Source organism: Nematolebias whitei, chromosome 3, assembly GCF_014905685.2.
Source record: "Nematolebias whitei isolate Nwh7 chromosome 3, NemWhi1, whole genome shotgun sequence".
NCBI classification, from domain to species: domain Eukaryota; kingdom Metazoa; phylum Chordata; class Actinopteri; order Cyprinodontiformes; family Rivulidae; genus Nematolebias; species Nematolebias whitei.
This window is the reverse complement of record NC_056500.1, coordinates 4,759,560-4,773,358: the sequence shown is the minus strand read 5'-3', so window position 1 is coordinate 4,773,358 and position 13,799 is coordinate 4,759,560. Positions and strand designations below refer to the sequence as shown.

The 13,799-nt window shown below is 43.3% G+C and overlaps 2 protein-coding genes across 2 annotated transcripts in view; both read left to right on the top strand.

Annotated features, from left to right (window-relative positions):
- The window catches only part of naprt (nicotinate phosphoribosyltransferase), an 11,066-nt gene extending 1,365 nt beyond the window's left edge, over positions 1-9,701 (top strand). Inside the window, exons 2-13 of the mRNA XM_037697899.1 lie at positions 1,803-1,930; positions 2,002-2,084; positions 2,478-2,608; positions 2,694-2,809; positions 3,745-3,941; positions 4,063-4,203; positions 5,548-5,632; positions 5,712-5,792; positions 5,873-5,975; positions 6,047-6,204; positions 7,581-7,688; positions 7,780-9,701. Of these exons, the coding sequence (XP_037553827.1) occupies positions 1,803-1,930; positions 2,002-2,084; positions 2,478-2,608; positions 2,694-2,809; positions 3,745-3,941; positions 4,063-4,203; positions 5,548-5,632; positions 5,712-5,792; positions 5,873-5,975; positions 6,047-6,204; positions 7,581-7,688; positions 7,780-7,857 (1,409 nt within the window). The 3' untranslated portion in view covers positions 7,858-9,701. The remainder of the gene's footprint in view (positions 1-1,802; positions 1,931-2,001; positions 2,085-2,477; positions 2,609-2,693; positions 2,810-3,744; positions 3,942-4,062; positions 4,204-5,547; positions 5,633-5,711; positions 5,793-5,872; positions 5,976-6,046; positions 6,205-7,580; positions 7,689-7,779) is intronic.
- Positions 9,702-11,709: 2,008 nt separating this feature from the next.
- Positions 11,710-13,799, top strand: part of LOC119430403 (1-phosphatidylinositol 4,5-bisphosphate phosphodiesterase gamma-1) — a 35,962-nt gene continuing 33,872 nt past the window's right edge. Inside the window, exon 1 of the mRNA XM_037697808.1 lies at positions 11,710-11,977. Within this exon, the coding sequence (XP_037553736.1) occupies positions 11,731-11,977 (247 nt within the window). The 5' untranslated portion in view covers positions 11,710-11,730. The remainder of the gene's footprint in view (positions 11,978-13,799) is intronic.

Sequence of the window (13,799 nt, the reverse complement as noted above, 5' to 3'; positions counted from 1 at the left end):
CTACATTTAGTTTTCAAATTGTCTTTTGATGCTTTTAACTAATGTTTTGCTACATTTAGCTTTCAGCTACTCTTGCTGCATTTAGCTTACTGCTAATCTCTTGCTACTTTTAGGCAGCCTTTTGCTAGTTTTAGCTTGCTATTGGTTACATTTAGTTTTCAACTAGCTCTTTGATGCTTTTTAACTACCGGTAATGTTTAGCTACATTTAGCTTTCCGCTAGCCTTTTGCGCCATTAACTTACAGCTAACCTCTTGCTACTTTTAGGTAACAATTTGCTACTTTTGGTTAGCTTTTGGCTACATTTAGTTTTCAACTAGCCCTTTGATGCTTTTTAACAAATGTTTTGCTATTATAAGCCTCAACTAGCCTTCTGCTACTTGTAACTTTCAGCTAGCCTTTTGCAAATTTTAGCTTTTAACTATTGTGTTGATTATTTTAGCTTGCATTTTTCTGCTTTTAGTAAAACTATTTTCTACCTTTTTAGCTTTTACCAGGCCTCGTCATTGCTTCTTAACTGTTAGCTAGCTTTCAGATACATTTTGCTTTCATTTAGCCTTTTGGTAATTTTCCTCTTTAGCTACTGTTTTGTAAGTTTGACCTAGCATTTTTCCACGTTTTAGCGCTCGGCTAGCATTTTGGAGCTTTGTGCTAGCGTTTCAGTGGCAGCTTTTAGTTAAGTTTTAGCTGTTTTTTTAAGCATCAGCTCAGTTTTAGCGTTCACTCTGACCCTTTTTAGAAAATAGTTTCTCCAGTTTTCACCTTTGACCTCAGCTTCCGTCGGCACACGAGGTTCTGTGACGATTAAGAGGCTCACAGGACGAAACGGAACTTTTACTGACAGATAATCCTACAGGAATTTCAGGAAGCAGTATTACTTCAGATTGAGTGCAGTATAATGCGTATTACAGTACTTCAAATGCTTCCAGGGATCATCTGGCACCAAGAGCAGCTGTTGATCGAACGTTCTTCCTGAGAGATTTTAATCCAGAACGTACACAGTGTCATCAGCTCTGGTATTATTTAATTGCTTGATGTCTCCTAATCTCCTAAAGTAAAATTTAGGAGGATTGCTTTCAGTTAAATAAAACTATAATAGTCAAATAAGTGTACTAGGAAGTACTTCGTTTTTTTAATTTAAACTGTCCTCAAGTTGGAATCCAGATGTGCTTCACTCTCCATGTTTTTGATTTACAACTACGCTCCAGACGTGAGTTTAATCTCTGTGTGGCTGGATTAGATAATCTGAACTCCTCACCGTCTCTTGTATGATGAGGTAAAATGGCCGTCTCTGCGTGTACGTCGGCTTGGCCATTGGTATGTTTTGATTTACAAGGCTGTGGTTAAGTCGGCAGCACCTTATCGTTCGTCTTTGTTAACTTTGAAGAAGACGACCTGCAGCCTCCGCTCTCGAGACTTTTTTTAATCTTAGTGTTCCTCGTGTCAGAACCGAAATCCTTCAGCTTTTCTGCTCCAACCTCATGGAACAGTTTGCAGTCAAAGCTTCAACTTGGAACACTAGTATCTCTGAATGTATTTAATACCATGATAGATCCCGTTTTACTCACGTTGCAGAAGTGTAATTGTTTTAATTGAGTCGTTTAAGTCCATGTTTATTGTGATTGTGTTTTACCGAGTGTTTTTTACTGAGTGTTTTTTACCGAGTGTTTTTTCTGCCCTCTCTCTGTGTGCTGTCAGTCTTGGCCAGGTCTCTCTTGTGAAAGAGCTCTTTTGATCTCATTGGGACAAACCTGGTTAAATAAAGGTTATTATTATTAACGCTGGGTTTACGTCTGTGCCCAGATGTGGAATTCCTGCGCTCCGTCCTGCCCCCCACCACCGACCCCGCCTTCTTCCAGTTCCTGCTCGGCCTGGACTGCTCGGGCGTGACGCTGCGCTCCGTCCCGGAGGGCTCGGTGGCGTTCGCCAGGGTGAGTTAACAGGCGAAGCCCTCGCAGCCAGGAGGGGGTAACAGGAAGTGACGGCTGTTTAACGTCTGCAGGTGCCCGTGATGGAGGTGGAGGGCCCGCTGGCTGTGGTTCAGCTCCTGGAGACCAGCTTGCTCTGCCTGGTCAACTACGCCAGGTAACCACTCGTCTTAATCAACCGACCTCAGGTCAAAGCAAAGTTGGGAAAAACGACCTCCGGCTCCTCAGAAATGACTTCGAATCCGACTGTCGTACAGATAAGGCGCTCGAAAACCGAAAATTCCAACTCCGCATTTAAACGGGGAGCTCTCCGAGCTTCACGGTGGCGCCAAATACTATACGAAGGGATTTCCCGGTGCTACAACAACCGGCAGAAATTAATCTGATTGTTTCTGAACCTGTTGGAAAACTTTAAAGGTGGATCAGGAAGGTTGTAAATGCTTTGAGTCACTGGGATCGGGTTTAGATGCTCGCTCTGAAAGTTTCTCCCAAATCCGTCCAGTGGTTCATGGGATATTTCGCTAACACAACGTGTCCGGTGTCTCCTCAGTCTGGTGTGCAGTAACGCCGCCCGTTTCCGCCTGGCAGCCGGACCCAAGAGGATGCTGCTGGAGATGGGCCTCCGGCGGGCGCAGGGTCCGGACGGAGGACTCTCCGCCTCCCGATACGCGCACATCGGAGGTGAGCGTCGTGCGCTCCGTCCAAAACGTGACCCGTTTCACATCTGGACGGAGCGCGTGCTCATTTTTTAGGATCTGTCTTCCAGGGTTTGACCTGACCAGTAACGTCCAGGCTGGTTTCCTGTTCGGGATCCCCGTCGTGGGCACCATGGCCCACTCCTACGTCACGTCCTTCACCTCCCTGGAGGAGGTGTGGCCACAGGTAAGTACGTGCTCTCCCCTCAGATCAGGTTCCGACTCGACCTTCGGCTTTTAGTTGTTTAATCGTTTTAATTTTTAAAAACAATCTTTGTATTTTACAACAACTTTCCCCATAGAAACACTGAGCACAGTTCATTTCCTTCAAAACGTTTATCTTTAAGCTACTTTAGCTTATCTGATGTTTTTACTTCCCTATGCTAATTTTAGCTACAGTTTAGCTCATTTTAGCCTTTAGCTACTGTCTTGCTAATATTGGATTTTAACAGTAGTTTTCCTAATTGTAGCTTTTAGCAAGTGTTTTGCTGAATTTTGCTCAAAACTTCCATTGATTTTAGCTTTCATCTACTGTTTGGCAACCCTAAAATTTTTGCTACAGTTTTGTTTCTGTTAGCTTTAAGCTACTGTTTTGCTCATTTTATCTTTTAGACACTGATTGCTACATTCTGCTTTAACTTACAGTTAGGTTATTTTAGCAAATGTTCGGCTCGTGACACCTATTGCTTTGGTCATTTTGGCTTTTAGCTACTGTTTTAGCTCATTTTAACTTTTGGCTGCTGTTTTGCTAAATGAAGTTCACCTATCTTTTGTTAACATTAACTCTTAGCTATTTTGCTCATTATAACTTTTAGTTACTTATTTTGTCATTTCTATCTTAGCTTATATGTTACTTATTTTAGCTTTAAGCTAGCGTTTAAATTTCAGCTCTTAGCTTTTATTTAGCACATTTTTTTAGCTTTTAGCTATTGTTATTATCATGAACAACACTGAAGCTACTGTTTAGTTAGTTTTAGCATTTAGCTGCTGTTTGGCTAAATTTGACCTTTAGCATCTTTTTATATTTTAGCTCCTGTTCAGCTTGTTTTAGCTGCCACACACCAGTTCAGCCGTCGTTCTCTAGTTTTTTCTGATGTCTCTCTGGGTTTTTTCTTGCCTCAGACCCTCGTGGCGGCGAACGGCGCCGGTGACCTGGTGGACGTCGTCTCCCTAATAAAATCCTGGCTGAGTCGAGTTTGTGAACTCCTGGGAGCTGAACCCGGGAGAATCCACGAGGGCGAGCTGGCAGCGTTCTCGTCTTACGCCATCGCCTACCCGCAGAACTTCCTGCCAGTGATTGACAGCTACAGCGTGGCCCGGTACTTCTTGATGTTTCCTGAAAATGGAACCAAAGTCGTTCACCGAACCAGAAGATGTGGGAAGTTTCCCTGAAGCGCCGTTCGTCTGTCGGGACTTGAGCGTGTTTCTGTGTGTGTTTAGTAGCGGGCTGCTGAACTTCTGCGCGGTGGCGTTGGCGCTGTGCCAGCTCGGCTACAGACCCGTGGGAGTCCGTCTGGACAGCGGGGACCTCTGCAGGCAGTCCGTGGACGTCCGCCGTGTCTTCAGACTCTGCAGCGAGCGGTGAGTGAGACGCCGCGAGTCTCGCTTCTTTGATTTGACGCCTCTGGAGGAGCTAAATGACCCAATTGTTGGTTTTAATTAGCATCTTGCTACTTTTAGCTACCATTTTGCTGCTTTTAGGTTTTGGCTAATGTTTGGTTAGTTTCAGAAGGTTGTTAGATTTTTAGTTTTAAGCCAACATTTAGCTTTCAATTAATGTTTAGCTGTTTTTATGTTTTGGCTAATGCTTTGCTACTTTCAGCTAGCAGTTTGACACTTTTGGCTAGCTGTATGCTGCTTTTTGCCAGTGATTGTTTTTTTACTTTTAGGTTAGTTTTTTGATAGTTTTAGCTAGCATCTTGATACTTTTATGTTTAGGCTAATGTTTAGTTTGAGCTATTTTTGCTTTTAGTTAGTATTTGGCTACTTTACAGTTGTGGCTATTTTTTTTGCCGTTTTGAGCTTGCAGTTGTGTTTTTAGCTAATGTTAGTAGCTTTTGCTACTATTAGCTTTTGGATCATGTTTTGCTAGTTTAAAATATTTGCTATTTTTAGTTGTAAGCCAACATTTAGCTTCTTGTGACTAATGTTTAGCTGCCTTTATGTTTTGGCTAATGTTTTGCTACTTTCAGCTAACACTTTAATACTTTTGGCTAGCTGTACGCTGCTTTCTGCCAGTCTTGGTGATTGTTTTGATAGTTTTAGGTTTTGCCTAATGTTTAGTTTGAGCTAGTGATTTTTCTAATTTTTGCTTTAATTAGTATTTGGCTAGTTTACAGTTTTGGCTTTTTTTTTTTTTTTTTTTTCCATTTTTTTTTTAAATTTTAATTGTTTTGTTTTTTAGCTAATGTTAGTAGTAGCTTTTGCTACTAGCTTTTGGCTAATGTTTTGCTAGTTTCAAATATTTGTTTGCTCTTTTTAGTTTTAAGCCAACATTTAGCTTTTTTTGACTGTTTAGCTGCCTTTTATGTTTTGGCTAAAGTTTTGCAAGTTTTAGCTAGCATTTTGATACTTTTAGCATTTGTCTAGCGTTTTGCTACTTTTAGTTTCAAGCCAACATTTTTCTTCTTTTGTCTGACCTTTACCTGCTTTTTTATAAGCTTTAGCTAGCTTTTTTGTCACTTTTGGTGATTGTTTTGCTTCTTTTATGTTTTGGCTAAATGCTTTGTTTAGTTTGAGCTAGCATCTTTTGCTTTCGGTTAACATTTACATAGCGTTTTACTACTTTTAGCTTATCTATTCTTTTGCGTCATTTAGTTTTTGTTCTTGTTTTATCTTCATCGTCTGAGCTTTAGCTTTTTCAGCTAACTTCGGCTCGTTCAGCGTTCAGGCTGCTTTTTCCAGTTCCTTCTGTTGTCTGTCCAGTTTTTCCGTCCCTGCCTTCGAGACTCTGACCATCGTCGGGACCAACAACATCTCTGAGCAGAGCATGACCGAACTCACCAAGAAGGTGAGCGGCTCATCGTGAAGCACCAGGTTCTGAACCGGCCCGACGGTCCTCCTGGAGGTTCTGCCTGTTTTTGTTTCAGGAGAACGAGATCGACGCGGTCGGTGTCGGAACGCATCTGGTCACCTGCACCAAGCAGCCGTCTCTGGGCTGTGTTTACAAGGTAACGGGTCGAACAGAACCCCGTCCCGCTGCAGGGTTCTGGCGTCTAACTTGTGCGTGGCGTTTTGTTTTCGGTCCAAGCTGGTGGAGGTGCGAGGAAGACCCAGGATGAAGATCAGCGAGGACCCGAAGAAGAGCACGGTTCCAGGGAGGAAAGCCGTGTACAGACTCCTGGACCCTGAGGGTGAGACGCCTTCAGGTTCTCCCTCCGTCCGACAGGAGTGACGGTGTGCTCAGCTCTGATCTCCTCCACAGGTCACCCTTTTCTGGACCTGCTGTGTCTGAAGGAGGAGCCTCCCCCCAAGGCGGGCCTCCCCCTCAGCTGTTACCCACTGGGGGGGGAGAACTGTCCTGCTGCAGTCACTCCAGCTCAGGTGATCTGTCTGAGACAGGAAGTGTTCTCCAAAGGGCAGGTGAGGATCCAGATCCTTTTGTTTTAGTCAGTTCAGATATTTTTCTGCATATTCATTGATGTTCTACATGTTCAACCTTTATTTAAACAGGTTAATCCCACTGAGCCTCGGGGACTCATTTAGCTGATCTGTAGTTAATAAATGCCAAAAAGTTAAGGTTTTGCTTCAGAGTGTCCTTCACTACTTCACGGTTCGACATTTGCGACTCGCTGGTTCGCAGTTTTTCACAGTTTGACATGACACAGCTGGCTGATTGATGCACGGGTGGCATAGATTGTTTATTTAAAATAAATGATTTGTAATGATTTAGCACCTGTGCGCAGGTGCAGGGAGGAGCTCCCTCCTGCAGCCTGTCATGATGTCCGCTCTCTGCCACCTGCAGCCCTCTGCTCCGCCCACTTCTCCTCCGCAGTCACACTCATCACCTGCTCCCTCCCTTCTGTGTCAATAAACAATTTAAATGCTGTAATATTTTCAATAAACAATCCATATTTAAAATTTATTTATTTAGAATTTATTTTCGTACATTTCAGTTTTTTACAGAGAATTTCCACGTTGATGTGCACGTTTCTGCCGCTTTCAACCCAATTGGGCACAATTGTGCTCGTGCCACTTTCTGCTGGTAATGTAAACTTCTTTCTGCCGTTTCAGCTACTTTTCAGCTATTTCTTGCTAATTTCAGCTTTTCTTTAGCTAATTTACAAATTTTTTTTCTGCTAATTTCTACTTATTTAAACCAAATTCAGCAAATATGTGTTCCTTCTGCTCCTTCTGCTAACTTTGGCTTGTTCTTGCATTTCGGCTACATTTCAGCTGTTTAGCAAGTTCTTCAGCAATAAGCATTCACACTGCAGTTTCACAGGAAATGCAATTTCTCTAGTTAAAGTTTAAATCCTAAAACTGTCAAGTTCTCCTCCGTGCTGCATCAGCTGCGCTTCTCTTCTCGTGCACTACTATCCCTACTTCGCGGTTTTTCACGTGTCGTGGGCGGGGCCTGGAACCTCACACCCGTGATAAATGAGGGACTACATATACACACACAAATAAGTAACGCTAATAAGATCAAGTGTCCATAAAGTCCATTTTTATGGTTTTTGATACTATAAAATGTGTGATTTACTTCTCAGCGATGGACTTAAAGGAGGGACAAAAAGGAATTTTAACAAAAAACATGGCTTCAAATGTTAAACAATAAAAAAATTATTATGATAATAATAAATTTGATAATAATTTACGTCTGACAGGAACAACGATATGAAAGAACTGTGGAGAATCACATTTATTGACGGCTCTAGAGCTCATTGATGACTTTAAAACTTGACGGGATTGTAAAGGTGAGCTCTGCTGGAGTTCAAGTCTCGATAAATGTGTTTTAGGTCACGGAGCGTTTGTGCAGCGCTGCAGAAACCAGAGCAAAGGTCCAGAGCTCCCTGCAGACTCTGCACCCTCGACACAAGAGGCTGCACGAGCCCGACTCGTACACGGTGAGCCTCAGGTTCACGTCACATACGACAAAAGCACAAAAACAGACTTTTTATGTGGAAGAACTGAAGCGTTGGTCTTTTCTCCCTGCAGGTGGCGCTGTCAGAGAAACTCCACAACTTGATTTTAGAGCTGCAAGAAGCCAGCGGCAACTTTTTACTGGCCAACTGAGGATTTATTTATCGTTTCATCCTGGTTCCCAACCGGAAGTGATGCCGGTCTCTAAAGCGGGGGGAGATTTGTACGAGTTCGAAGTTAAAAACTTTCAAACAAAAAGTACGAAACGGAAGATTTGTGCTGCTGCAGGCCGACAGTGGAGTCATGTGGACGTTCCCCGTTTCCTTCAGCAGAAGGTTGAGAATATGAAGGCCCCTAAACTGCTTTTGTAAAATTCAGATCAGAATGAGAAGGTTTTGTAGTTTACTGTATTTTATGGAGTATTAAGCGAAACTAAAACGTTTTAACAGATTTTTGAGCGCCGTGTAGCACATAAAATCAGCACAACCAGATTAATACATAAGGCTCACTGTTGATTTAAAAAAAATTAAAGTATTTTAAATGCGCCTTATAGTCCAAAAATTACGGTACTCCTATCGCCGAAGCCTTTTAGTCGCCCCTTTTCATTTAAACGTTTTTGTGTGCGCTCACCTCTGCCCAGCTGTTCTCCTGCTTGTCAGCACCATGTACGGCAGGTGGTTTCACTACATAATCACGTCACACTCGCGTCTCTATTTACTACTTAAGACTTAAAAAATAGCATTTCTCCTGCTCGTGTTTTTCTTGTCAGATATGAAATTAAAAACACAATCACGAGCAGAAATCACTTTTAATTTTAATTGTTCCGAATTCAACTTCTCCTGATGGCCACACTGCGCACGCACTTCTTTACAACATTAGGTAACGTGGAGTCCGTGTGAGTGACGCAGGCCCAAACGTCACAAACCGGACGGGGACTTCAACTAACGGTCTTTTCAAATAAGCAGCGCACGACTCCGCATGAAAATCTTCTGATTTGTTCTTCAGGGCGATCTGGAAACAAAAGTTTTGGATATTTAAATAAAAATCTGACTAATAACGATGGAAGGACGGGCGCAGTATCATAGTTTTGACTTGGATAGCTGCAATCCAGATGCACTCTGACCCATAACTTTTTAAGGATTTATAGAAGTTTAAAACTTGTATTTTACGTTTGGATTGGAATTATATTCTTGTAATCGTGTGACTGTCAATATCTTTAAGGATGTTGGTCACAGTAAATGGAGGTTGGGGTGTGGTTTGATTATACGGTGAAACGGCTTGCTGTACTTTGAGCGAGCACGCAGAATCGAGCGTGCACGTACCGTATCACGTCTGCTCGGCTTATTGTGCGCATCGCTCGGCACGCATGGCTTCATATTTCTCTTTAAGGCTCCGCCCCCTGATTCCTCTGATTGGTCAGCCTGTAGAAGCGATGGCGTGATTTTTACGTTGTTGACGTCTTTAATTAATCGTACAGTATCTCCTGAACTAAAAATGTTGGTGTTGATTTAGATTTATAGGGCGCCTCTGATGCAGATAACCAGAGAAGATGAGAAATCTGATGGAAACTTTCAGCGGATGTGGACAGATTTGTTACTTTAGAGTCACGTGGTGCTGTTCTCTGTCCACAACTGATGCTGACTTTTTACCCAGCATGCATCAGGCAGAGCACGCCGTTAGTCTGAGCTGTGCCGAGTCAGCCAGGCGTCGTTGCTGAAGTACTGAACTACTCAACTAAAAGTGAGTTTTTATTCATCATTAGTGTTTTTTTCTGTCTTCTTTTGGTTTAAGCTTTTTTTTTTTTTAACAGATATTTAGTAAAACCAACTAGAAACTAAACTAAAAGTTTTCATCTCCACAAATCTGCACGGGAACCAACGTCAGATTAAATACACCTTTTGGAGTAAAGCAGTTATTTCTACCTCAGCGCTCTTAAATCGTATAAACTCGTCACAGGTGTATTTGACAGTTTAGTGTATTTTTACGGTTTTGTATTTTTGTCCAATAAAATTCAGTCACAACTTCATATTTTGTTGTTTAGTTGAATAAAACCTGTAACTTCCGCTTTGTCGCCCCCTGGTGGTGAGATTAAACAGGTACAACAACAATTCAGGCTCAATGATTTCTGCTGTTCCACCACATTTTTGGGTTCAGGTTCAGTTCAGTCTTCTGCCCTGAGACCCTCTGAAGGCTCTTCATCCATCCCGACTCCAGACTCAAATCCTCCTCCAGGTCCCTCATGGACAAACACCTGAAGGACATATGGAGCTGATTATACTCAAAGAGATGAGGTGATATCTGTGACCGTCGCATCTCTGAGGTGGATCAGTTAGCGCTCGCATTCTTCACATGTGGGCCCTTTTCACAGCTCAGGAGGATCTCGTCCTCAGAAAAGTTCCTCTTGTTTAAGTTTAATCGAGAGAAAAGAGCTCAGAGAAACGTTTTACTTCCACCAGAAGAACCCAAATTCAAACTCTTCTCTAAGTTTAACGCAGAAATATATATATTTCTGTAGCTACACATATTTTGGCCTCGGTTCTTAATTAACAATTTGAGAAGGCCACAGAGGACGTTTGTTATTTTCATTTTATTTGCTGGTTGTTATTTTATGCTGAAAAGCCAACAGTAATTATTCTTGTTAAAATAAATTTGGTTCGTTTTATTTTCTTCCACAGAAGATCACACTGGGATCGCTTTTAGGTGCTGGAAAAGGAAATTAACTCGTTCTGCTAAACGCTTACTACTGTATATGATATTTTAAATAATTTACAGTTATTATAAATCAAAATAAGTATTTCAGCTTTTAAACAAATAAGCATTTTTATGTAAATCCCAGCAGAACACAACTGATTGACCTTTGACCTTGTTTTTTGGACCCCATTCGACCTTGAAGTTGGCTCAAAATTTGAAGTTCACAAAAAAAAAAAGTTATATTCCACCAAATTTATATTGTAAGGAGTGATGTCCTAATTCAAACCATCATTGAAACGGCCAAGTTTTGGGGGCACTTTTACAAATGAACGTTTCACGAGTCACAAACTGCCGAAGAATATTTCTGTCAAAGTTAGAAAAGCCAAACTCTGTTTCTAAGCTTCTACTTTTAGTGTATAAGGATTTAGTCCAGTTTTAAACCGTCTCATTGAAGCTTTTTTTTTTTTTACTTTCAGGGGGAATAAAGTTTTAATAAATCAGAAATTGCATTTTAAATGTTCTTATTGTGGTAAAGAATAATCTGGTTTCGATTTGAAGAGTCTTAAGTCTTTTAGCTTTTGTACTAAATGTGGTTCCGGCACTAAAAATGGTTGGACTAGCCCTTTATGGCGCTGTGGAATCGCAAGCGAGCTTCAGCTCCAGCGTCCAGCCGGGCTGCAGGATGTTTTCAGGCCGCCAGAGGTCGCTCTGCTGCCGGCCTGCTCCTCCGGGACTCCCCCTCTGATTCTTCCAGCAGCTCAGACAGAACCGGGGAAATCAGACCGAGCCTTTCCGGTCCGCTGGTTCTGGTTTCCTCCCAGACGTGCGGAGACGCGCAGGAGGCCCGCAGCTCGGTTCCGACAGGTCCAGTCTGCGGGGTTCGGAGAGGAGCGGCGGTCTGTGAGGGGGGCGCGGGGGGGCGAACACCGCACCATCTCCATCCGGCGCTCGGATCCGCTGCAGCACCCGGTTCTCTTCCTCCAGAACCAGAGAGGAGGTTGGATCTGGGTTCTGGTGCTGGTTCTGCTGTCGTGGCCTGAAGGAGGAGGACGGGTTCTGGCTGGAAACCTGAGTCCAGCGGGGATGAAAGACTGGACTTCTCTGGTCCGGTGCCAGACGCATCTGGAAAAGATAAACCAGATCCAGTCCGCCTCAGAGGACCAGAACCGAATCTCAGACTTTCAGCTTGATGAAAACATGTCTCAGTTTGTTCTGATCCAGTTGTCCTGAGCCGGAGCTCAGAACCGGATTTCCTCCTGCTGAGGTTCTGGACATGCTGGATCTCGGTTCTCCCCAGGCTCCAGAACCCGCCTCAGAGCCGTGATCCAGCTCAGGATGTGTGCAGCCCGGTTCGGCTGCACCAACGGCTGCTCAGAGGAGGCCCCCGGTCCAGTCCCGGCCTCCAGGACCCTGGACTGGGCCGAGGCCGGGCCCCGGGTCCTGCACAGCCTGGAGATCGGGACCGTGATGACCCTGTTCTACCAGAAGAAGTCCCAGAGACCCGAGAGGAGGACGGTCCAGGTCCGGCAGGACACCAGGCAGATCGTGTGGAGCCGGAACCCGGAGAAACCCGAAGGAGAGGGTGAGGGTCCGGGTTCTGGACCCGGTTTCAGGTCTTCAGTTCACACTGACAAAGTTTAAAGTTTAGAAAAGTGGAGCACGTCCAGGATCCAGACCAGGTTCTGGTCAATGGGTGGGTGGTTCTGTCCGGGTATCCGTGTTCCTGCATGTGTCTGTTAGCAAAATATCTCATGAGGCTGCAGCCCTCGTGTTTGTGACGTCATAAAAATAAAAACCTCTTCAGACTCAAATTACACAGATTATTACCAAGTAAAGTAAAATATGTAAAGTAAAAGTACTGCTTGAATAAATACTCACTGTCTAGATGGTCCACAAAGTACTACTGTACTGTGGTTGAAGTTATACTACCAGTTGTAATATTTTGTAGTATAGTATTATTGTAGTAGTTGTCATCGTAGTAGAATGAGAACTACTACTATTAGTAGTAAAACTAACTGGTAGAATTGTTAGATATAGTAGCTAGTAGTACCAGAATTTCTACTACTAGTATAGTAACTAGTAGTGGTAGTATATTTACTAGTGGTAAAACGTTGTAGTAGTAGATTTGTTAATAGCTGCTGTTGTAGTAGTAAAATTCATAGTACTCTTGCTGGTAGTAGAATGAGAACAAGTAGTGAAAAAAATTATTGTAGTAAAATTAGTGGTGGTAGTAGTAGTAATATTAGCAAAAGTACTAGTAGTAGGATCATTATTAGTAGACTTGATAGTAAATTAGTAGTAGTGGTACTAGTAGAACTAGCAGCAGGAGTAGTAGAATGAATAGCGGCAGATCACTGCTGCTGCTAGTTCTACTAGTACCACTACTACTAATTTACTATATATTATACTAGTAGTAGTTGTAGTAGTTGTTGTAGTAGCACGAATAGTGGCAGAACAGGTAGTGGTAGTAGTAGTACTAATAATAGTAGAGTTAATAGGAATATATTTGTTATTAGCAGCAGTATTAGTAGTGGAATATATTAGTTAGTAGTATCAGGTTTATAGTATTTTCATTGTGAGACATGGACGGTGGAGGTGGAGGCAGGTGGAGGTGGAGGCAGGTGGAGGTGGAGGCAGGAGTTCCCTCAGAGAAGCTCGGTCTGTTGAGCTGCTGCGCTTGAGTTCAAATAAAAAGTCTGATGGTCCTCAGAGGTTGATGGACGACAGTAAAAAGTCTGATGGTCCTCAGAGGTTGATGGACCACAGTAAAAAGTCTGATGGTCCTCAGAGGTTGATGGACCACAGTAAAAAGTCTGATGGTCCTCAGAGGTTGATGGACAACCTGCTGAGAAACGTTTCGTTTTCAAACTCTCAAAATGGAGCGACACAAAAACAAAGCTTCAACGAGCCGATCCTTTAAAATACGCACAAAGAATCGTTCACACGACGGTGAGTTTCCAGCTCGTCAGAGGAGAGACTGAAGCTGCAGGCCCGGGTCGGCCCGGGTCGGCCCGGGTCGGCCCGGGTCCAGACGGACTCAGGTGGCAGCTCTGCTGCTTTTACAAAATACTGACCCGATCCTGAAGCAGGGCGTCTTTGATGGACATTAAGCAGAAGTGGGCGGGTCTGACCCAAAACACTAACAGCTTCCTGTGTGGACAGACGGACCACGACCTTTGACCCCTGAGGTCAGCTCTCAGATCCACAAGCTGCCAGAACCTCCGCAGAGGAGCAGTTCTGTGTGTGTGTTTAACATTCACAGCTGTTTCCTGCTGTCTGCCACGTGTGTGTACGGACGAACGCTGCAGAAAAACACGTCGTTCTGAGACAAATCTCACTTTTCATCTTCTATAGATGACGTTTATACACATTTATACACAATTATACACAATTATACACGTTTA